Below are 26,457 nucleotides of genomic sequence, written 5' to 3'. Positions count from 1 at the left end.
GCATATGTATGATACTTATAAATGCATATGTATGGTACTTAAAACGGCACATGGATTATACTTATATGGGCATATATATGGCATTTACACGAGCATATGTATGGTACTTATAAGGCCATGTAAAAGGTACATATATTGGCATGTGTATGGTACTTATATGGGCATGTGTATGGTACTTATATGGTCCTTCTAATGTTTCCTAGCGTCAAGAAAACAGTAAATTGTAAGTGTCCTATCCTAACCTACCAGAGGACCAAACTCAGAAAACGGGACAGTACGTCACTTTGTCGAGGAGCTTACATTTTCTGCCACACAGCCGTTTGCCAGGAAAGAATCGCAGCCCGGGCGAAATCGTCATTTTTCTCAAAACTCAAAATCAAAACCAGCCATAGAATCGTTTTGAAAATGGTACCATTGTGTTTACCACAGCAATTTACATTTCTTTCTGTAAAGGCTTTCTTTGCTAATTTTCAATATCAAGGCCCAAACACCCATATTTACCGAGATACAGCCATCTCAAATATCAGATATATCATCGTGTTTTCTCAACAAATTATTAGGGAAAATGAGTTGAAAAACATGTAATAATAATTATAAACAGCTAATTCAAAAATGGGTAATGAAAATAAAGTAATTTCTATATTATTCCTTTGCTTAGAGATTATTTTGAATGGTAAATTTATGGCCATTTGTATGGTACTTATAATGGCATATGTATTGCACTTATAATGCCAAATGTATGGTACTTATAATAGCATATGTATGATAATTATATGGTTTATGTATGGTACATATAATAGCATATGTATGGTACTAATAAAGATAAAAGTTCGGTACTTTTACACATATACGTATGGTACTTATATGGGTATATGTATGGTACTGATATGGGTATATATATGGTACTTAAATTGACATATGTATGGCACTTATGTAAGGTACATTTAAAGATATGTATGGTACTTATAAAGACATATGTCTGATATTTATAACGGCATATCTATGGTACTTATAAAGGCATATGTATGATACTTATAAATGCATATGTATGGTACTTAAAACGGCACATGGATTATACTTATATGGGCATATATATGGCATTTACACGAGCATATGTATGGTACTTATAAGGCCATGTAAAAGGTACATATATTGGCATGTGTATGGTACTTATATGGGCATGTGTATGGTACTTATATGGTCCTTCTAATGTTTCCTAGCGTCAAGAAAACAGTAAATTGTAAGTGTCCTATCCTAACCTACCAGAGGACCAAACTCAGAAAACGGGACAGTACGTCACTTTGTCGAGGAGCTTACATTTTCTGCCACACAGCCGTTTGCCAGGAAAGAATCGCAGCCCGGGCGAAATCGTCATTTTTCTCAAAACTCAAAATCAAAACCAGCCATAGAATCGTTTTGAAAATGGTACCATTGTGTTTACCACAGCAATTTACATTTCTTTCTGTAAAGGCTTTCTTTGCTAATTTTCAATATCAAGGCCCAAACACCCATATTTACCGAGATACAGCCATCTCAAATATCAGATATATCATCGTGTTTTCTCAACAAATTATTAGGGAAAATGAGTTGAAAAACATGTAATAATAATTATAAACAGCTAATTCAAAAATGGGTAATGAAAATAAAGTAATTTCTATATTATTCCTTTGCTTAGAGATTATTTTGAATGGTAAATTTATGGCCATTTGTATGGTACTTATAATGGCATATGTATTGCACTTATAATGCCAAATGTATGGTACTTATAATAGCATATGTATGATAATTATATGGTTTATGTATGGTACATATAATAGCATATGTATGGTACTAATAAAGATAAAAGTTCGGTACTTTTACACATATACGTATGGTACTTATATGGGTATATGTATGGTACTGATATGGGTATATATATGGTACTTAAATTGACATATGTATGGCACTTACGTAAGGTACATTTAAAGATATGTATGGTACTTATAAAGACATATGTCTGATATTTATAACGGCATATCTATGGTACTTATAAAGGCATATGTATGATACTTATAAATGCATATGTATGGTACTTAAAACGGCACATGGATTATACTTATATGGGCATATATATGGCATTTACACGAGCATATGTATGGTACTTATAAGGCCATGTAAAAGGTACATATATTGGCATGTGTATGGTACTTATATGGGCATGTGTATGGTACTTATATGGTCCTTCTAATGTTTCCTAGCGTCAAGAAAACAGTAAATTGTAAGTGTCCTATCCTAACCTACCAGAGGACCAAACTCAGAAAACGGGACAGTACGTCACTTTGTCGAGGAGCTTACATTTTCTGCCACACAGCCGTTTGCCAGGAAAGAATCGCAGCCCGGGCGAAATCGTCATTTTTCTCAAAACTCAAAATCAAAACCAGCCATAGAATCGTTTTGAAAATGGTACCATTGTGTTTACCACAGCAATTTACATTTCTTTCTGTAAAGGCTTTCTTTGCTAATTTTCAATATCAAGGCCCAAACACCCATATTTACCGAGATACAGCCATCTCAAATATCAGATATATCATCGTGTTTTCTCAACAAATTATTAGGGAAAATGAGTTGAAAAACATGTAATAATAATTATAAACAGCTAATTCAAAAATGGGTAATGAAAATAAAGTAATTTCTATATTATTCCTTTGCTTAGAGATTATTTTGAATGGTAAATTTATGGCCATTTGTATGGTACTTATAATGGCATATGTATTGCACTTATAATGCCAAATGTATGGTACTTATAATAGCATATGTATGATAATTATATGGTTTATGTATGGTACATATAATAGCATATGTATGGTACTAATAAAGATAAAAGTTCGGTACTTTTACACATATACGTATGGTACTTATATGGGTATATGTATGGTACTGATATGGGTATATATATGGTACTTAAATTGACATATGTATGGCACTTATGTAAGGTACATTTAAAGATATGTATGGTACTTATAAAGACATATGTCTGATATTTATAACAGCATATCTATGGTACTTATAAAGGCATATGTATGATACTTATAAATGCATATGTATGGTACTTAAAACGGCACATGGATTATACTTATATGGGCATATATATGGCATTTACACGAGCATATGTATGGTACTTATAAGGCCATGTAAAAGGTACATATATTGGCATGTGTATGGTACTTATATGGGCATGTGTATGGTACTTATATGGGCATGTGTATGGTACTTACATGGTCCTTCTAATGTTTCCTAGCGTCAAGAAAACAGTAAATTGTAAGTGTCCTATCCTAACCTACCAGAGGACCAAACTCAGAAAACGGGACAGTACGTCACTTTGTCGAGGAGCTTACATTTTCTGCCACACAGCCGTTTGCCAGGAAAGAATCGCAGCCCGGGCGAAATCGTCATTTTTCTCAAAACTCAAAATCAAAACCAGCCATAGAATCGTTTTGAAAATGGTACCATTGTGTTTACCACAGCAATTTACATTTCTTTCTGTAAAGGCTTTCTTTGCTAATTTTCAATATCAAGGCCCAAACACCCATATTTACCGAGATACAGCCATCTCAAATATCAGATATATCATCGTGTTTTCTCAACAAATTATTAGGGAAAATGAGTTGAAAAACATGTAATAATAATTATAAACAGCTAATTCAAAAATGGGTAATGAAAATAAAGTAATTTCTATATTATTCCTTTGCTTAGAGATTATTTTGAATGGTAACTTTATGGCCATTTGTATGGTACTTATAATGGCATATGTATTGCACTTATAATGCCAAATGTATGGTACTTATAATAGCATATGTATGATAATTATATGGTTTATGTATGGTACATATAATAGCATATGTATGGTACTAATAAAGATAAAAGTTCGGTACTTTTACACATATACGTATGGTACTTATATGGGTATATGTATGGTACTGATATGGGTATATATATGGTACTTAAATTGACATATGTATGGCACTTATGTAAGGTACATTTAAAGATATGTATGGTACTTATAAAGACATATGTCTGATATTTATAACGGCATATCTATGGTACTTATAAAGGCATATGTATGATACTTATAAATGCATATGTATGGTACTTAAAACGGCACATGGATTATACTTATATGGGCATATATATGGCATTTACACGAGCATATGTATGGTACTTATAAGGCCATGTAAAAGGTACATATATTGGCATGTGTATGGTACTTATATGGGCATGTGTATGGTACTTATATGGTCCTTCTAATGTTTCCTAGCGTCAAGAAAACAGTAAATTGTAAGTGTCCTATCCTAACCTACCAGAGGACCAAACTCAGAAAACGGGACAGTACGTCACTTTGTCGAGGAGCTTACATTTTCTGCCACACAGCCGTTTGCCAGGAAAGAATCGCAGCCCGGGCGAAATCGTCATTTTTCTCAAAACTCAAAATCAAAACCAGCCATAGAATCGTTTTGAAAATGGTACCATTGTGTTTACCACAGCAATTTACATTTCTTTCTGTAAAGGTTTTCTTTGCTAATTTTCAATATCAAGGCCCAAACACCCATATTTACCGAGATACAGCCATCTCAAATATCAGATATATCATCGTGTTTTCTCAACAAATTATTAGGGAAAATGAGTTGAAAAACATGTAATAATAATTATAAACAGCTAATTCAAAAATGGGTAATGAAAATAAAGTAATTTCTATATTATTCCTTTGCTTAGAGATTATTTTGAATGGTAAATTTATGGCCATTTGTATATAACTTATAATGGCATATGTATTGCACTTATAATGCCAAATGTATGGTACTTATAATAGCATATGTATGATAATTATATGGTTTATGTATGGTACATATAATAGCATATGTATGGTACTAATAAAGATAAAAGTTCGGTACTTTTACACATATACGTATGGTACTTATATGGGTATATGTATGGTACTGATATGGGTATATATATGGTACTTAAATTGACATATGTATGGCACTTATGTAAGGTACATTTAAAGATATGTATGGTACTTATAAAGACATATGTCTGATATTTATAACGGCATATCTATGGTACTTATAAAGGCATATGTATGATACTTATAAATGCATATGTATGGTACTTAAAACGGCACATGGATTATACTTATATGGGCATATATATGGCATTTACACGAGCATATGTATGGTACTTATAAGGCCATGTAAAAGGTACATATATTGGCATGTGTATGGTACTTATATGGGCATGTGTATGGTACTTATATGGTCCTTCTAATGTTTCCTAGCGTCAAGAAAACAGTAAATTGTAAGTGTCCTATCCTAACCTACCAGAGGACCAAACTCAGAAAACGGGACAGTACGTCACTTTGTCGAGGAGCTTACATTTTCTGCCACACAGCCGTTTGCCAGGAAAGAATCGCAGCCCGGGCGAAATCGTCATTTTTCTCAAAACTCAAAATCAAAACCAGCCATAGAATCGTTTTGAAAATGGTACCATTGTGTTTACCACAGCAATTTACATTTCTTTCTGTAAAGGCTTTCTTTGCTAATTTTCAATATCAAGGCCCAAACACCCATATTTACCGAGATACAGCCATCTCAAATATCAGATATATCATCGTGTTTTCTCAACAAATTATTAGGGAAAATGAGTTGAAAAACATGTAATAATAATTATAAACAGCTAATTCAAAAATGGGTAATGAAAATAAAGTAATTTCTATATTATTCCTTTGCTTAGAGATTATTTTGAATGGTAAATTTATGGCCATTTGTATGGTACTTATAATGGCATATGTATTGCACTTATAATGCCAAATGTATGGTACTTATAATAGCATATGTATGATAATTATATGGTTTATGTATGGTACATATAATAGCATATGTATGGTACTAATAAAGATAAAAGTTCGGTACTTTTACACATATACGTATGGTACTTATATGGGTATATGTATGGTACTGATATGGGTTTTTATATGGTACTTAAATTGACATATGTATGGCACTTATGTAAGGTACATTTAAAGATATGTATGGTACTTATAAAGACATATGTCTGATATTTATAACGGCATATCTATGGTACTTATAAAGGCATATGTATGATACTTATAAATGCATATGTATGGTACTTAAAACGGCACATGGATTATACTTATATGGGCATATATATGGCATTTACACGAGCATATGTATGGTACTTATAAGGCCATGTAAAAGGTACATATATTGGCATGTGTATGGTACTTATATGGGCATGTGTATGGTACTTATATGGGCATGTGTATGGTACTTATATGGTCCTTCTAATGTTTCCTAGCGTCAAGAAAACAGTAAATTGTAAGTGTCCTATCCTAACCTACCAGAGGACCAAACTCAGAAAACGGGACAGTACGTCACTTTGTCGAGGAGCTTACATTTTCTGCCACACAGCCGTTTGCCAGGAAAGAATCGCAGCCCGGGCGAAATCGTCATTTTTCTCAAAACTCAAAATCAAAACCAGCCATAGAATCGTTTTGAAAATGGTACCATTGTGTTTACCACAGCAATTTACATTTCTTTCTGTAAAGGCTTTCTTTGCTAATTTTCAATATCAAGGCCCAAACACCCATATTTACCGAGATACAGCCATCTCAAATATCAGATATATCATCGTGTTTTCTCAACAAATTATTAGGGAAAATGAGTTGAAAAACATGTAATAATAATTATAAACAGCTAATTCAAAAATGGGTAATGAAAATAAAGTAATTTCTATATTATTCCTTTGCTTAGAGATTATTTTGAATGGTAAATTTATGGCCATTTGTATGGTACTTATAATGGCATATGTATTGCACTTATAATGCCAAATGTATGGTACTTATAATAGCATATGTATGATAATTATATGGTTTATGTATGGTACATATAATAGCATATGTATGGTACTAATAAAGATAAAAGTTCGGTACTTTTACACATATACGTATGGTACTTATATGGGTATATGTATGGTACTGATATGGGTATATATATGGTACTTAAATTGACATATGTATGGCACTTATGTAAGGTACATTTAAAGATATGTATGGTACTTATAAAGACATATGTCTGATATTTATAACGGCATATCTATGGTACTTATAAAGGCATATGTATGATACTTATAAATGCATATGTATGGTACTTAAAACGGCACATGGATTATACTTATATGGGCATATATATGGCATTTACACGAGCATATGTATGGTACTTATAAGGCCATGTAAAAGGTACATATATTGGCATGTGTATGGTACTTATATGGGCATGTGTATGGTACTTATATGGGCATGTGTATGGTACTTATATGGTCCTTCTAATGTTTCCTAGCGTCAAGAAAACAGTAAATTGTAAGTGTCCTATCCTAACCTACCAGAGGACCAAACTCAGAAAACGGGACAGTACGTCACTTTGTCGAGGAGCTTACATTTTCTGCCACACAGCCGTTTGCCAGGAAAGAATCGCAGCCCGGGCGAAATCGTCATTTTTCTCAAAACTCAAAATCAAAACCAGCCATAGAATCGTTTTGAAAATGGTACCATTGTGTTTACCACAGCAATTTACATTTCTTTCTGTAAAGGCTTTCTTTGCTAATTTTCAATATCAAGGCCCAAACACCCATATTTACCGAGATACAGCCATCTCAAATATCAGATATATCATCGTGTTTTCTCAACAAATTATTAGGGAAAATGAGTTGAAAAACATGTAATAATAATTATAAACAGCTAATTCAAAAATGGGTAATGAAAATAAAGTAATTTCTATATTATTCCTTTGCTTAGAGATTATTTTGAATGGTAAATTTATGGCCATTTGTATGGTACTTATAATGGCATATGTATTGCACTTATAATGCCAAATGTATGGTACTTATAATAGCATATGTATGATAATTATATGGTTTATGTATGGTACATATAATAGCATATGTATGGTACTAATAAAGATAAAAGTTCGGTACTTTTACACATATACGTATGGTACTTATATGGGTATATGTATGGTACTGATATGGGTATATATATGGTACTTAAATTGACATATGTATGGCACTTATGTAAGGTACATTTAAAGATATGTATGGTACTTATAAAGACATATGTCTGATATTTATAACGGCATATCTATGGTACTTATAAAGGCATATGTATGATACTTATAAATGCATATGTATGGTACTTAAAACGGCACATGGATTATACTTATATGGGCATATATATGGCATTTACACGAGCATATGTATGGTACTTATAAGGCCATGTAAAAGGTACATATATTGGCATGTGTATGGTACTTATATGGGCATGTGTATGGTACTTATATGGTCCTTCTAATGTTTCCTAGCGTCAAGAAAACAGTAAATTGTAAGTGTCCTATCCTAACCTACCAGAGGACCAAACTCGGAAAACGGGACAGTACGTCACTTTGTCGAGGAGCTTACATTTTCTGCCACACAGCCGTTTGCCAGGAAAGAATCGCAGCCCGGGCGAAATCGTCATTTTTCTCAAAACTCAAAATCAAAACCAGCCATAGAATCGTTTTGAAAATGGTACCATTGTGTTTACCACAGCAATTTACATTTCTTTCTGTAAAGGCTTTCTTTGCTAATTTTCAATATCAAGGCCCAAACACCCATATTTACCGAGATACAGCCATCTCAAATATCAGATATATCATCGTGTTTTCTCAACAAATTATTAGGGAAAATGAGTTGAAAAACATGTAATAATAATTATAAACAGCTAATTCAAAAATGGGTAATGAAAATAAAGTAATTTCTATATTATTCCTTTGCTTAGAGATTATTTTGAATGGTAAATTTATGGCCATTTGTATGGTACTTATAATGGCATATGTATTGCACTTATAATGCCAAATGTATGGTACTTATAATAGCATATGTATGATAATTATATGGTTTATGTATGGTACATATAATAGCATATGTATGGTACTAATAAAGATAAAAGTTCGGTACTTTTACACATATACGTATGGTACTTATATGGGTATATGTATGGTACTGATATGGGTATATATATGGTACTTAAATTGACATATGTATGGCACTTATGTAAGGTACATTTAAAGATATGTATGGTACTTATAAAGACATATGTCTGATATTTATAACGGCATATCTATGGTACTTATAAAGGCATATGTATGATACTTATAAATGCATATGTATGGTACTTAAAACGGCACATGGATTATACTTATATGGGCATATATATGGCATTTACACGAGCATATGTATGGTACTTATAAGGCCATGTAAAAGGTACATATATTGGCATGTGTATGGTACTTATATGGGCATGTGTATGGTACTTATATGGGCATGTGTATGGTACTTATATGGTCCTTCTAATGTTTCCTAGCGTCAAGAAAACAGTAAATTGTAAGTGTCCTATCCTAACCTACCAGAGGACCAAACTCAGAAAACGGGACAGTACGTCACTTTGTCGAGGAGCTTACATTTTCTGCCACACAGCCGTTTGCCAGGAAAGAATCGCAGCCCGGGCGAAATCGTCATTTTTCTCAAAACTCAAAATCAAAACCAGCCATAGAATCGTTTTGAAAATGGTACCATTGTGTTTACCACAGCAATTTACATTTCTTTCTGTAAAGGCTTTCTTTGCTAATTTTCAATATCAAGGCCCAAACACCCATATTTACCGAGATACAGCCATCTCAAATATCAGATATATCATCGTGTTTTCTCAACAAATTATTAGGGAAAATGAGTTGAAAAACATGTAATAATAATTATAAACAGCTAATTCAAAAATGGGTAATGAAAATAAAGTAATTTCTATATTATTCCTTTGCTTAGAGATTATTTTGAATGGTAAATTTATGGCCATTTGTATGGTACTTATAATGGCATATGTATTGCACTTATAATGCCAAATGTATGGTACTTATAATAGCATATGTATGATAATTATATGGTTTATGTATGGTACATATAATAGCATATGTATGGTACTAATAAAGATAAAAGTTCGGTACTTTTACACATATACGTATGGTACTTATATGGGTATATGTATGGTACTGATATGGGTATATATATGGTACTTAAATTGACATATGTATGGCACTTATGTAAGGTACATTTAAAGATATGTATGGTACTTATAAAGACATATGTCTGATATTTATAACGGCATATCTATGGTACTTATAAAGGCATATGTATGATACTTATAAATGCATATGTATGGTACTTAAAACGGCACATGGATTATACTTATATGGGCATATATATGGCATTTACACGAGCATATGTATGGTACTTATAAGGCCATGTAAAAGGTACATATATTGGCATGTGTATGGTACTTATATGGGCATGTGTATGGTACTTATATGGGCATGTGTATGGTACTTATATGGTCCTTCTAATGTTTCCTAGCGTCAAGAAAACAGTAAATTGTAAGTGTCCTATCCTAACCTACCAGAGGACCAAACTCAGAAAACGGGACAGTACGTCACTTTGTCGAGGAGCTTACATTTTCTGCCACACAGCCGTTTGCCAGGAAAGAATCGCAGCCCGGGCGAAATCGTCATTTTTCTCAAAACTCAAAATCAAAACCAGCCATAGAATCGTTTTGAAAATGGTACCATTGTGTTTACCACAGCAATTTACATTTCTTTCTGTAAAGGCTTTCTTTGCTAATTTTCAATATCAAGGCCCAAACACCCATATTTACCGAGATACAGCCATCTCAAATATCAGATATATCATCGTGTTTTCTCAACAAATTATTAGGGAAAATGAGTTGAAAAACATGTAATAATAATTATAAACAGCTAATTCAAAAATGGGTAATGAAAATAAAGTAATTTCTATATTATTCCTTTGCTTAGAGATTATTTTGAATGGTAACTTTATGGCCATTTGTATGGTACTTATAATGGCATATGTATTGCACTTATAATGCCAAATGTATGGTACTTATAATAGCATATGTATGATAATTATATGGTTTATGTATGGTACATATAATAGCATATGTATGGTACTAATAAAGATAAAAGTTCGGTACTTTTACACATATACGTATGGTACTTATATGGGTATATGTATGGTACTGATATGGGTATATATATGGTACTTAAATTGACATATGTATGGCACTTATGTAAGGTACATTTAAAGATATGTATGGTACTTATAAAGACATATGTCTGATATTTATAACGGCATATCTATGGTACTTATAAAGGCATATGTATGATACTTATAAATGCATATGTATGGTACTTAAAACGGCACATGGATTATACTTATATGGGCATATATATGGCATTTACACGAGCATATGTATGGTACTTATAAGGCCATGTAAAAGGTACATATATTGGCATGTGTATGGTACTTATATGGGCATGTGTATGGTACTTATATGGGCATGTGTATGGTACTTATATGGTCCTTCTAATGTTTCCTAGCGTCAAGAAAACAGTAAATTGTAAGTGTCCTATCCTAACCTACCAGAGGACCAAACTCAGAAAACGGGACAGTACGTCACTTTGTCGAGGAGCTTACATTTTCTGCCACACAGCCGTTTGCCAGGAAAGAATCGCAGCCCGGGCGAAATCGTCATTTTTCTCAAAACTCAAAATCAAAACCAGCCATAGAATCGTTTTGAAAATGGTACCATTGTGTTTACCACAGCAATTTACATTTCTTTCTGTAAAGGCTTTCTTTGCTAATTTTCAATATCAAGGCCCAAACACCCATATTTACCGAGATACAGCCATCTCAAATATCAGATATATCATCGTGTTTTCTCAACAAATTATTAGGGAAAATGAGTTGAAAAACATGTAATAATAATTATAAACAGCTAATTCAAAAATGGGTAATGAAAATAAAGTAATTTCTATATTATTCCTTTGCTTAGAGATTATTTTGAATGGTAAATTTATGGCCATTTGTATGGTACTTATAATGGCATATGTATTGCACTTATAATGCCAAATGTATGGTACTTATAATAGCATATGTATGATAATTATATGGTTTATGTATGGTACATATAATAGCATATGTATGGTACTAATAAAGATAAAAGTTCGGTACTTTTACACATATACGTATGGTACTTATATGGGTATATGTATGGTACTGATATGGGTATATATATGGTACTTAAATTGACATATGTATGGCACTTATGTAAGGTACATTTAAAGATATGTATGGTACTTATAAAGACATATGTCTGATATTTATAACGGCATATCTATGGTACTTATAAAGGCATATGTATGATACTTATAAATGCATATGTATGGTACTTAAAACGGCACATGGATTATACTTATATGGGCATATATATGGCATTTACACGAGCATATGTATGGTACTTATAAGGCCATGTAAAAGGTACATATATTGGCATGTGTATGGTACTTATATGGGCATGTGTATGGTACTTATATGGGCATGTGTATGGTACTTATATGGTCCTTCTAATGTTTCCTAGCGTCAAGAAAACAGTAAATTGTAAGTGTCCTATCCTAACCTACCAGAGGACCAAACTCAGAAAACGGGACAGTACGTCACTTTGTCGAGGAGCTTACATTTTCTGCCACACAGCCGTTTGCCAGGAAAGAATCGCAGCCCGGGCGAAATCGTCATTTTTCTCAAAACTCAAAATCAAAACCAGCCATAGAATCGTTTTGAAAATGGTACCATTGTGTTTACCACAGCAATTTACATTTCTTTCTGTAAAGGCTTTCTTTGCTAATTTTCAATATCAAGGCCCAAACACCCATATTTACCGAGATACAGCCATCTCAAATATCAGATATATCATCGTGTTTTCTCAACAAATTATTAGGGAAAATGAGTTGAAAAACATGTAATAATAATTATAAACAGCTAATTCAAAAATGGGTAATGAAAATAAAGTAATTTCTATATTATTCCTTTGCTTAGAGATTATTTTGAATGGTAAATTTATGGCCATTTGTATGGTACTTATAATGGCATATGTATTGCACTTATAATGCCAAATGTATGGTACTTATAATAGCATATGTATGATAATTATATGGTTTATGTATGGTACATATAATAGCATATGTATGGTACTAATAAAGATAAAAGTTCGGTACTTTTACACATATACGTATGGTACTTATATGGGTATATGTATGGTACTGATATGGGTATATATATGGTACTTAAATTGACATATGTATGGCACTTATGTAAGGTACATTTAAAGATATGTATGGTACTTATAAAGACATATGTCTGATATTTATAACGGCATATCTATGGTACTTATAAAGGCATATGTATGATACTTATAAATGCATATGTATGGTACTTAAAACGGCACATGGATTATACTTATATGGGCATATATATGGCATTTACACGAGCATATGTATGGTACTTATAAGGCCATGTAAAAGGTACATATATTGGCATGTGTATGGTACTTATATGGGCATGTGTATGGTACTTATATGGGCATGTGTATGGTACTTATATGGTCCTTCTAATGTTTCCTAGCGTCAAGAAAACAGTAAATTGTAAGTGTCCTATCCTAACCTACCAGAGGACCAAACTCAGAAAACGGGACAGTACGTCACTTTGTCGAGGAGCTTACATTTTCTGCCACACAGCCGTTTGCCAGGAAAGAATCGCAGCCCGGGCGAAATCGTCATTTTTCTCAAAACTCAAAATCAAAACCAGCCATAGAATCGTTTTGAAAATGGTACCATTGTGTTTACCACAGCAATTTACATTTCTTTCTGTAAAGGCTTTCTTTGCTAATTTTCAATATCAAGGCCCAAACACCCATATTTACCGAGATACAGCCATCTCAAATATCAGATATATCATCGTGTTTTCTCAACAAATTATTAGGGAAAATGAGTTGAAAAACATGTAATAATAATTATAAACAGCTAATTCAAAAATGGGTAATGAAAATAAAGTAATTTCTATATTATTCCTTTGCTTAGAGATTATTTTGAATGGTAAATTTATGGCCATTTGTATGGTACTTATAATGGCATATGTATTGCACTTATAATGCCAAATGTATGGTACTTATAATAGCATATGTATGATAATTATATGGTTTATGTATGGTACATATAATAGCATATGTATGGTACTAATAAAGATAAAAGTTCGGTACTTTTACACATATACGTATGGTACTTATATGGGTATATGTATGGTACTGATATGGGTATATATATGGTACTTAAATTGACATATGTATGGCACTTATGTAAGGTACATTTAAAGATATGTATGGTACTTATAAAGACATATGTCTGATATTTATAACGGCATATCTATGGTACTTATAAAGGCATATGTATGATACTTATAAATGCATATGTATGGTACTTAAAACGGCACATGGATTATACTTATATGGGCATATATATGGCATTTACACGAGCATATGTATGGTACTTATAAGGCCATGTAAAAGGTACATATATTGGCATGTGTATGGTACTTATATGGGCATGTGTATGGTACTTATATGGGCATGTGTATGGTACTTATATGGTCCTTCTAATGTTTCCTAGCGTCAAGAAAACAGTAAATTGTAAGTGTCCTATCCTAACCTACCAGAGGACCAAACTCAGAAAACGGGACAGTACGTCACTTTGTCGAGGAGCTTACATTTTCTGCCACACAGCCGTTTGCCAGGAAAGAATCGCAGCCCGGGCGAAATCGTCATTTTTCTCAAAACTCAAAATCAAAACCAGCCATAGAATCGTTTTGAAAATGGTACCATTGTGTTTACCACAGCAATTTACATTTCTTTCTGTAAAGGCTTTCTTTGCTAATTTTCAATATCAAGGCCCAAACACCCATATTTACCGAGATACAGCCATCTCAAATATCAGATATATCATCGTGTTTTCTCAACAAATTATTAGGGAAAATGAGTTGAAAAACATGTAATAATAATTATAAACAGCTAATTCAAAAATGGGTAATGAAAATAAAGTAATTTCTATATTATTCCTTTGCTTAGAGATTATTTTGAATGGTAAATTTATGGCCATTTGTATGGTACTTATAATGGCATATGTATTGCACTTATAATGCCAAATGTATGGTACTTATAATAGCATATGTATGATAATTATATGGTTTATGTATGGTACATATAATAGCATATGTATGGTACTAATAAAGATAAAAGTTCGGTACTTTTACACATATACGTATGGTACTTATATGGGTATATGTATGGTACTGATATGGGTATATATATGGTACTTAAATTGACATATGTATGGCACTTATGTAAGGTACATTTAAAGATATGTATGGTACTTATAAAGACATATGTCTGATATTTATAACGGCATATCTATGGTACTTATAAAGGCATATGTATGATACTTATAAATGCATATGTATGGTACTTAAAACGGCACATGGATTATACTTATATGGGCATATATATGGCATTTACACGAGCATATGTATGGTACTTATAAGGCCATGTAAAAGGTACATATATTGGCATGTGTATGGTACTTATATGGGCATGTGTATGGTACTTATATGGGCATGTGTATGGTACTTATATGGTCCTTCTAATGTTTCCTAGCGTCAAGAAAACAGTAAATTGTAAGTGTCCTATCCTAACCTACCAGAGGACCAAACTCAGAAAACGGGACAGTACGTCACTTTGTCGAGGAGCTTACATTTTCTGCCACACAGCCGTTTGCCAGGAAAGAATCGCAGCCCGGGCGAAATCGTCATTTTTCTCAAAACTCAAAATCAAAACCAGCCATAGAATCGTTTTGAAAATGGTACCATTGTGTTTACCACAGCAATTTACATTTCTTTCTGTAAAGGCTTTCTTTGCTAATTTTCAATATCAAGGCCCAAACACCCATATTTACCGAGATACAGCCATCTCAAATATCAGATATATCATCGTGTTTTCTCAACAAATTATTAGGGAAAATGAGTTGAAAAACATGTAATAATAATTATAAACAGCTAATTCAAAAATGGGTAATGAAAATAAAGTAATTTCTATATTATTCCTTTGCTTAGAGATTATTTTGAATGGTAAATTTATGGCCATTTGTATGGTACTTATAATGGCATATGTATTGCACTTATAATGCCAAATGTATGGTACTTATAATAGCATATGTATGATAATTATATGGTTTATGTATGGTACATATAATAGCATATGTATGGTACTAATAAAGATAAAAGTTCGGTACTTTTACACATATACGTATGGTACTTATATGGGTATATGTATGGTACTGATATGGGTATATATATGGTACTTAAATTGACATATGTATGGCACTTATGTAAGGTACATTTAAAGATATGTATGGTACTTATAAAGACATATGTCTGATATTTATAACGGCATATCTATGGTACTTATAAAGGCATATGTATGATACTTATAAATGCATATGTATGGTACTTAAAACGGCACATGGATTATACTTATATGGGCATATATATGGCATTTACACGAGCATATGTATGGTACTTATAAGGCCATGTAAAAGGTACATATATTGGCATGTGTATGGTACTTATATGGGCATGTGTATGGTACTTATATGGGCATGTGTATGGTACTTATATGGTCCTTCTAATGTTTCCTAGCGTCAAGAAAACAGTAAATTGTAAGTGTCCTATCCTAACCTACCAGAGGACCAAACTCAGAAAACGGGACAGTACGTCACTTTGTCGAGGAGCTTACATTTTCTGCCACACAGCCGTTTGCCAGGAAAGAATCGCAGCCCAGGCGAAATCGTCATTTTTCTCAAAACTCAAAATCAAAACCAGCCATAGAATCGTTTTGAAAATGGTACCATTGTGTTTACCACAGCAATTTACATTTCTTTCTGTAAAGGCTTTCTTTGCTAATTTTCAATATCAAGGCCCAAACACCCATATTTACCGAGATACAGCCATCTCAAATATCAGATATATCATCGTGTTTTCTCAACAAATTATTAGGGAAAATGAGTTGAAAAACATGTAATAATAATTATAAACAGCTAATTCAAAAATGGGTAATGAAAATAAAGTAATTTCTATATTATTCCTTTGCTTAGAGATTATTTTGAATGGTAAATTTATGGCCATTTGTATGGTACTTATAATGGCATATGTATTGCACTTATAATGCCAAATGTATGGTACTTATAATAGCATATGTATGATAATTATATGGTTTATGTATGGTACATATAATAGCATATGTATGGTACTAATAAAGATAAAAGTTCGGTACTTTTACACATATACGTATGGTACTTATATGGGTATATGTATGGTACTGATATGGGTATATATATGGTACTTAAATTGACATATGTATGGCACTTATGTAAGGTACATTTAAAGATATGTATGGTACTTATAAAGACATATGTCTGATATTTATAACGGCATATCTATGGTACTTATAAAGGCATATGTATGATACTTATAAATGCATATGTATGGTACTTAAAACGGCACATGGATTATACTTATATGGGCATATATATGGCATTTACACGAGCATATGTATGGTACTTATAAGGCCATGTAAAAGGTACATATATTGGCATGTGTATGGTACTTATATGGGCATGTGTATGGTACTTATATGGGCATGTGTATGGTACTTATATGGTCCTTCTAATGTTTCCTAGCGTCAAGAAAACAGTAAATTGTAAGTGTCCTATCCTAACCTACCAGAGGACCAAACTCAGAAAACGGGACAGTACGTCACTTTGTCGAGGAGCTTACATTTTCTGCCACACAGCCGTTTGCCAGGAAAGAATCGCAGCCCGGGCGAAATCGTCATTTTTCTCAAAACTCAAAATCAAAACCAGCCATAGAATCGTTTTGAAAATGGTACCATTGTGTTTACCACAGCAATTTACATTTCTTTCTGTAAAGGCTTTCTTTGCTAATTTTCAATATCAAGGCCCAAACACCCATATTTACCGAGATACAGCCATCTCAAATATCAGATATATCATCGTGTTTTCTCAACAAATTATTAGGGAAAATGAGTTGAAAAACATGTAATAATAATTATAAACAGCTAATTCAAAAATGGGTAATGAAAATAAAGTAATTTCTATATTATTCCTTTGCTTAGAGATTATTTTGAATGGTAAATTTATGGCCATTTGTATGGTACTTATAATGGCATATGTATTGCACTTATAATGCCAAATGTATGGTACTTATAATAGCATATGTATGATAATTATATGGTTTATGTATGGTACATATAATAGCATATGTATGGTAATAATAAAGATAAAAGTTCGGTACTTTTACACATATACGTATGGTACTTATATGGGTATATGTATGGTACTGATATGGGTATATATATGGTACTTAAATTGACATATGTATGGCACTTACGTAAGGTACATTTAAAGATATGTATGGTACTTATAAAGACATATGTCTGATATTTATAACGGCATATCTATGGTACTTATAAAGGCATATGTATGATACTTATAAATGCATATGTATGGTACTTAAAACGGCACATGGATTATACTTATATGGGCATATATATGGTATTTTCACGAGCATATGTATGGTACTTATAAGGCCATGTAAAAGGTACATATATTGGCATGTGTATGGTACTTATATGGGCATGTGTATGGTACTTATATGGTCCTTCTAATGTTTCCTAGCGTCAAGAAAACAGTAAATTGTAAGTGTCCTATCCTAACCTACCAGAGGACCAAACTCAGAAAACGGGACAGTACGTCACTTTGTCGAGGAGCTTACATTTTCTGCCACACAGCCGTTTGCCAGGAAAGAATCGCAGCCCGGGCGAAATCGTCATTTTTCTCAAAACTCAAAATCAAAACCAGCCATAGAATCGTTTTGAAAATGGTACCATTGTGTTTACCACAGCAATTTACATTTCTTTCTGTAAAGGCTTTCTTTGCTAATTTTCAATATCAAGGCCCAAACACCCATATTTACCGAGATACAGCCATCTCAAATATCAGATATATCATCGTGTTTTCTCAACAAATTATTAGGGAAAATGAGTTGAAAAACATGTAATAATAATTATAAACAGCTAATTCAAAAATGGGTAATGAAAATAAAGTAATTTCTATATTATTCCTTTGCTTAGAGATTATTTTGAATGGTAAATTTATGGCCATTTGTATGGTACTTATAATGGCATATGTATTGCACTTATAATGCCAAATGTATGGTACTTATAATAGCATATGTATGATAATTATATGGTTTATGTATGGTACATATAATAGCATATGTATGGTACTAATAAAGATAAAAGTTCGGTACTTTTAAACATATACGTATGGTACTTATATGGGTACTGTATATGTATTATTATAGTCGTGGGTTGGTGGTGTTGTCGTCGTTGTTCCTCCTTTACAGACAACTCAACCCACAACTCGGTAGAGTGCTTATACCTCGCTAGGAGATCACACTAGGCGCTTCTGGCCCTTGGAGACTGGCCCTTGGACGGCTCAACGTCACACATTTAGGGAATGCGGCTCCAACACTTAGCCTCGTTGTCACGTGCACACACCCACTCGAGCCGCTGTGACTCCCCACTCTCTCCTTAGGTGATATGATCTCCTCAATCCCCTTTTGACTTATTAGTATTTCCTTCTACCCTGTCCACAGCAGTGGTTCTTGGTTCTTTCTCTCTCTCCTTCTTTACTACCTCCTGGGAAGCCTCACTAGGACAAGGGCAAACACCGGCAAATTGGGATACATTTACTGTACAAAACACATACACGATACATACACACATATAATAATAATAATGAATCCTATACTCTATAATATTACAATCAGGTTGCACTCCAACACCATCAGAACTCTATCATCAGCTTATCAAGTGGTATCCTATCTTCTGATTCACCACCTGATACTATCAACCTTCTCAAGTAGATCAAGTCTACATATACACTGTTGCACCATCAGCAAGAGAATATATATATGTATCTATAAATGTGTGCAAAGAAAATTGGCATTTGAATGCAATAACATATATCAGCCTAAATGTTCCTTGCTACACTGCAATGATCAATCGATCACCCTATCAGTCCTAGAACGCATACATCTGTAGGTAATCCAGCCTACGACTGTAACTCTAAACTTCAGTATAAAACACTCCTTGACATAAGAATGCCAACAATCACTCACCTCTCACTGCGTCTTGCACGCTAATGACAACCAAACACTATCAACACCCTACAAGTAATCCACCAGAACTTCCCTTCCACCTCTGGAAGTTCACTACCCTGATATCTTTAGGTTCTTCCGGGCTTCACTACCAGGATCCTCTGCAGCTCCTCCAGGCTGCTATCATGAAGTTTCCTTGAGCAACTATGGTGCTTCACCCTTCTGCTGGGGTCCTCCACAGCTCTCCTGGCTGCTACGCCATGAAGTTTCCTCGAGCAATTATGGTGCTTCACCGCCTCTACAGAAGCACGTGACACTCCTCTTCGCTGCTTCTCCTCACAACTCGAGGTCCTCTGCTCCACTACCTTGGAGTCTCATCAACTAAAGTTAAAATTAAGTTAAAGTTAAAGTTAAAGTTAAAGTTAAAATTTAGAGTTACAGTCGTAGGCTGGATTACCTACAGATGTATGCGTTCTAGGACTGATAGGGTGATCGATTGATCATTAAAGTTAAAATAAAGTTAATTAAGAGTTAAACTTAATCTGTGTAAATACTCCATGCAAATAAAGGGACCCAGTTTATGGAACTCACTCCCTACTGAATTGAAAAGCTGTCCAACCTTTACATCATTCAAAATCAATACTAAAAAGTACCTAATTTCATCTTCATAGTTTTTCACTTTTTGCCTTAAAATTGCACTGTATCAATTGCTACCCAATCTCCCAACCTTTATGTTCCCAATTTGTACATCTTTACCATTGTGATCATTCTGTTTTCTTATATGTGCTGCCAATCTGTTGTATGGTGTTTATAAATCTTGTTTATCTGTATCTTTTGCTACCCAGTCTCCCAATCTTTATGTACCCATTCTGAACATCTTTACCATTGTGATCATTGCTGTCTTATATGTGCTGTCAATCTGCTGTATGGTGTCTATTAACCTTGTTTAAATTACTAATCAAGCTGTCAATGTAATCAATCAGATCTTTAATATAACAATATGCTTTAATATACTTACTAAGCTCTCTCATCTCATTTTTCTCTTGTAATGCATCTTTATCATTTATCAATTCTGATTGAAATTACCTACTTAAAATTACCTGCTAGATTAAGGACCTGCCCGAAACGCTGTGCGTACTAGTGGCTTTACAAGAATGTATATACTGTACTATCCAATGTATTCTCACAAACCCAATGTACCTTCTTGTATATATATAAATAAAATAAAATAAAATAAAATAAACTACTTCATCTGTGCTGGCATCGAAGTTCTCAGCAACTTCTTCCCCAAAGACAAACCTGCAACCCATCGACACTCCAATGAAATTGTTTCCCCTTTAACACATAAACGCAAATAATCACACAATATGTTTGCCTCAAACCTCTATCTGTCCTCTACATACAGTGAGAGTGGACTCCCCCGTTTTAGGCGGGTCCATACTCCACGTCGCCCGGCGGTCCTCACTCACGCTGGGAGGGTCCTTCGCCGTCAGGAGCCGGGCTCCCTCAGTGGCCCGCCACCGCTCAGAGGGGACGGACGTCGCTCCGTGTTCCTCCCTCTCCACTCTCTTATTTCAGGCCTTCTGCCTTATTAAAACATGTCTAACTTATAAATAAACATCGCTACTGTCGCTGGGCACACGACCAACTACAAGTAATCACTATGAACTGGCGTATATCGTGCTTACCACAGATTGTCTAGTGAGGGCACTATTCCTCTGACAGAGCTTGGTCACGGCGCTTTCACGGCCCACAATAATGCCTCTGGGCGATTTAATATCTGCTCGTCGACCAGGACTTGAGACCACAACGTTCCCAGCTCGATTCTACAGCTGGCACATCTGCATACTTCTCTTCTCTTCGAGATATATCACTAGGGGTTCCCTTCTGACGGGAGCTCCAACGGAGCGCGGCTTCTCCCTGCGATGTCTGGCACTCAAGTGAGGTCAAAGCCCTCCAGAAACGAGCCTCACGCCTCCAGCAAAATGTCCGTATCTCCTAGCCAGTCATTTATCTGTTTTCTTCTTCATTGCCCATAATCTTAAATTGTTATATATATCCAAGCAACCATTTTACATATGGGTTATCACCTCTATATTTCTTAGACCTTCTGGTTAGGTCAGGCTTGATGAATAACTCTCAAGGAGGGAGACTCGTTTCTCCTGCAGGCTGAGATCATAACAGTATGGTACTTATATGGGTATATATATGGTACTTAAATTGACATATGTATGGTACTTATGTAAGGTACATTTAAAGATATGTATGGTACTTATAAAGACATATGTCTGATATTTATAACGGCATATCTATGGTACTTATAAAGGCATATGTATGATACTTATAAATGCATATGTATGGTACTTAAAACGGCACATGGATTATACTTATATGGGCATATATATGGCAATTACACGAGCATATGTATGGTACTTATAAGGCCAAGTAAAAGGTACATATATTGGCATGTGTATGGTACTTATATGGTCCTTATAAAAAGTCGTAATTTGAAAATGAAAATAGGTGCAGAGAGTCAGAATTCGGCTCAAAAATCACGCTCAGGAGTCAAATTTCGGACATTTCAGATATTTTGAAAACTGCAGGGGGGTTTGGGCAAAATATGATCCATCTCCGTTTTCAGTAATTGGCATATTTTCGGAATAAAAAGTCGTAATTTGAAAATGAAAATAGGTGCAGAGAGTCAGAATTCGGCTAAAAAATCACGCTCAGGAGTCAAATTTCGGACATTTCAGATATTTTGAAAACTGCAGGGGGGTTTGGGCAAAATATGACCCATCGCCGTTTTCAGTAATTGGCATATTTTCGGTATAAAAAGTCGTAATTTGAATATCTGCACCTATTTTCATTTTCAAATTACGACTTTTTATACCGAAAATATGCCAATTACTGAAAACGGCGATGGGTCATATTTTGCCCAAACCCCCCTGCAGAAGGGATATAGATATGGCGTGTAATGGACAAGGACGATCATGGGTCAACGGGGTGAGGGAGACGGGAGATGGATGGTGATAACTGACAATCGAAGAAGAATAAAACTGCTTCAGCAGTTTGAATATGACAGACCATTATAGTGCTTATTTAAATCTTAACATACAATTATAAACCAAAGGATAAGAAAACATTCACAATATACTCTGTAACACTATATTTAGCAGAAAATACAGCAGTTACACTAAAAAAACACTGAATTACAACTCCTAACTTGGGCTGACATGTCACAAGTTTGCTGTACAGATATTATATACATCAACAGAGGGATTTGAGGGAGGGGCTAAAATGACTTGTAGGCAAAATGTAAGGTAGTGTAAAGAGAAAATAGATGCAAAGTGTAAGTTACGTAAGATATAACAATGAAAATAGTCAGGACTAAGGACAATTGCAAATCATGACTATGATCTTGGAATAAAAAAGTAACTAAAATAATTACTGTAAGTACATTTGAGATACAAACATACACTTGGAAAGTTATCTTCAAATGCAAGACTGTGGGTAAGTTAGGCATTATGTTATACACACAATTATGTTTATATCATTGTATTGAAATATACAACTCTACTGATGGTTAGGTCACCCTCCACTTTTCCCAACTTCATCACCTGTACCAAAGGCTTGCTTCTTCAGCTGCTGACACTCATGTTCTCCAAACTGTTCATAATACCTGAGATTTCTATCATTATTTACAGAAACTGGTCAGGCTACAGTGATGACATTATGCATATCGTTTGTTGCTACTTCTATATCTACAAACGTGTAAATACATTAAGTACTTTTTTTGTAAGTCTGCATTCATTGAACTGTCACTGGTGGATTGTTATTGTCAATTACTTCAAATATTAACTTAAATATGATAATGCACACAATTCTATGATATATGGAAAATTTCACAGCATTAGAGGATTCACGGGCTGAATACTCTGAGTGTACGCATGAGAGCAGTGAGTACACCAGCCAGGTTGGTGGCCTGAGTCATGAGGGTGTTCATGGAAGGGTGGTCCATTCCCCTGCCAGCAGCAGAGAGTGCTGCCCGTACTGTGGACTGGTAGGTGGTAGCCACATCCCTCACCTTCACCACCACATTCTGTGTCTGTAGTGGTGTGGTTGTATGCCGCACTACTTGATGGGTAACATCAACCATGCGTTGCATCAGAGTTATACACGTGGCCAGACAGTTAAGTAAAGTATCTTCTGATTCTGTGGCTGACTTTACAAATAATTTAGAGGCAGTTACAAATTGTCTTGATTCACTTGTAAGGGCCTCTCTGGCTTCTTGAAATTTTGCTTCATCTTGAGTGGCAGTGCCTCCAGAACGCTGTGCTTCTGCACAAGCTGCTGCCATCTCTGTTAAGGATTTTAAGGATTGACTAACTACTACTGAAAAACGACGGAAGGCATCTCTTGACGCTGGAGGCATCACTTCAATATCCTCTGTTTCTTCTAATGAATCTTGATCAAAGCTACCAGAGTCTAAAGAATCATCAAGCTCCATACCATTTGGAGTCTTGCCATTTACCATTTTGTTTTTAGGTGATAGTTTTGGTGAGGACGTCTGAAGAGGAGCAACTTCTTGGTTAAGGCTGTTCTTAAGGACCACACTGGAGTTATCTGGTCTGGGCAATCTTGAGGTTGTAGAGTTTTTGTCGGCACTTCTTACGGGACTTTTGACACCATTTGATGCTGGTGTTGATGCAGGAACTCTTCGAGCTGGTGACTGACTAGTCTTAGCTGGAAGCAGAGGCTTATGTTCCTCAGTGGCAGCTGACTTACGGCTAACTTTAGGACTCTTCTGAGGAGAACGTGTACCACCTCTAGGGGACGTTGGACTGGCAGCAGGAGCTTTACCACTGGTAGGTGTAGAAGGTGCATTTAATTTGCTTGAAGGACGCGGACGGTGTGTGCCTGGTAAATTATTTGTTGGAGAAGTTGTTGGACTGAGCTGGGGCTTGCGCAGTCTGGAAGGCACCGAGGGAGGCCGTTCTGTGTTGTCTGGTGAGGGACTCCTTACTGCCTTGCGTGCTGGTGATGGAGAACGCAGGCCCTTGTTTTGAATCGCTGCCTTCACATTGTCCTGTGAATAAAAATTTTCTTTAACAAAATCTTTCATATTTCATTGGATGTACAGTATTGCATATACAGTACTGTATTGTAAATTATTTAAGAAAAATGTTTTTCTTGATACTCTTTCTGTAGTAAAATAATACAGCTTACAATTACTATCTTATCGCCTACTGAAATGAAGTTATTCTCACAATCAAATAAAAATTGCATTACCCTTTACCTATATTTCTGAGGGGAGCCCCATGGCTCCCTGGAGCTAGCTATCCAGGCTGATAGGGATATATTACACTCTGGCATCAGTCAATGTGCATCGAGTTCTAGGCCTACCGGGAACCACGAGCCAGAACCTGGCCCGCTCAAAGAGACATGAGGAGCAATGGCTTATAGAAACCTCCGTGTGTTTGGAAGCATTCTATGTCTGCCATCGACTGGGTCAGGCACCCAGAAAGGTAAGCGTTCCAAAACAAACCCCTATTCTGGTTCAAATATTGCTACTGAAAGCCAAACTAGTGGACAGAACTCCCCAAATGAAAATGAGCGAATGAGCATGATGTCACCACATTACCGCGCCGCTGTCTGCACAACCCCACCTCCCCAGGAAGGGGAAGGGGAAACCCCAGACCCTCACGTCCATTATCCATCCTGCAATTCTTCGGCTCATGTGATTGGTCGTGTGTTTTGGGCTCACTTGGAGACTTACCAGGGGAGAGTTGTCCTTCTGACCCCTTGGTGGCTGGCCCAGCCTTGGTTTCAGGTGCTGCTTGCTCAGTGTCCAAACCCCTAGGGTCTTCCTGCGGCTCTGCCTCTTTCAGCAGATCGGTCCAGCCCGGTACGTGGATGGTTCGCTATTCTCCTCGAGTCTTCACGTCTAGGCTTTCTGCCTTGGGGTCTATCATCACTTATGTTGTGCGCGGGTGGCTTCGTTGATAGTGTCCCACCTGCATGCTTCGTCTCGGCGGCAGTATGAAGTTTCCAGGCGGTCCCTTTGTTATTTCTTATCTCTGCGTAGGAGTACTTCTGTCTCAGATGGGGTTGTCTTGACCTTCCTTTCGTGGTTGTTCCAGGGCGGTCATCTTGTGCCGAATACTGTTCCTCATATCGTGCTGTACT

At 35.1% G+C, this 26,457-nt stretch overlaps 1 protein-coding gene across 1 annotated transcript in view; it reads right to left on the bottom strand.

Annotated features, from left to right (window-relative positions):
• Positions 1–23,420: 23,420 nt before the first annotated feature.
• LOC123748939 (serine-rich adhesin for platelets) overlaps positions 23,421–26,457 on the bottom strand; it is a 357,404-nt gene continuing 354,367 nt past the window's right edge. The window contains 1 exon segment of the mRNA XM_069315267.1: positions 23,421–25,357. Within this exon segment, the coding sequence (XP_069171368.1) occupies positions 24,191–25,357 (1,167 nt within the window). The 3' untranslated portion in view covers positions 23,421–24,190.

This window comes from Procambarus clarkii, chromosome 81 (assembly GCF_040958095.1).
Source record: "Procambarus clarkii isolate CNS0578487 chromosome 81, FALCON_Pclarkii_2.0, whole genome shotgun sequence".
Lineage (NCBI taxonomy): Eukaryota > Metazoa > Arthropoda > Malacostraca > Decapoda > Cambaridae > Procambarus > Procambarus clarkii.
The sequence above is the reverse complement of the archived record's forward strand: the minus strand, read 5'-3'. Positions and strand labels throughout refer to the sequence as shown.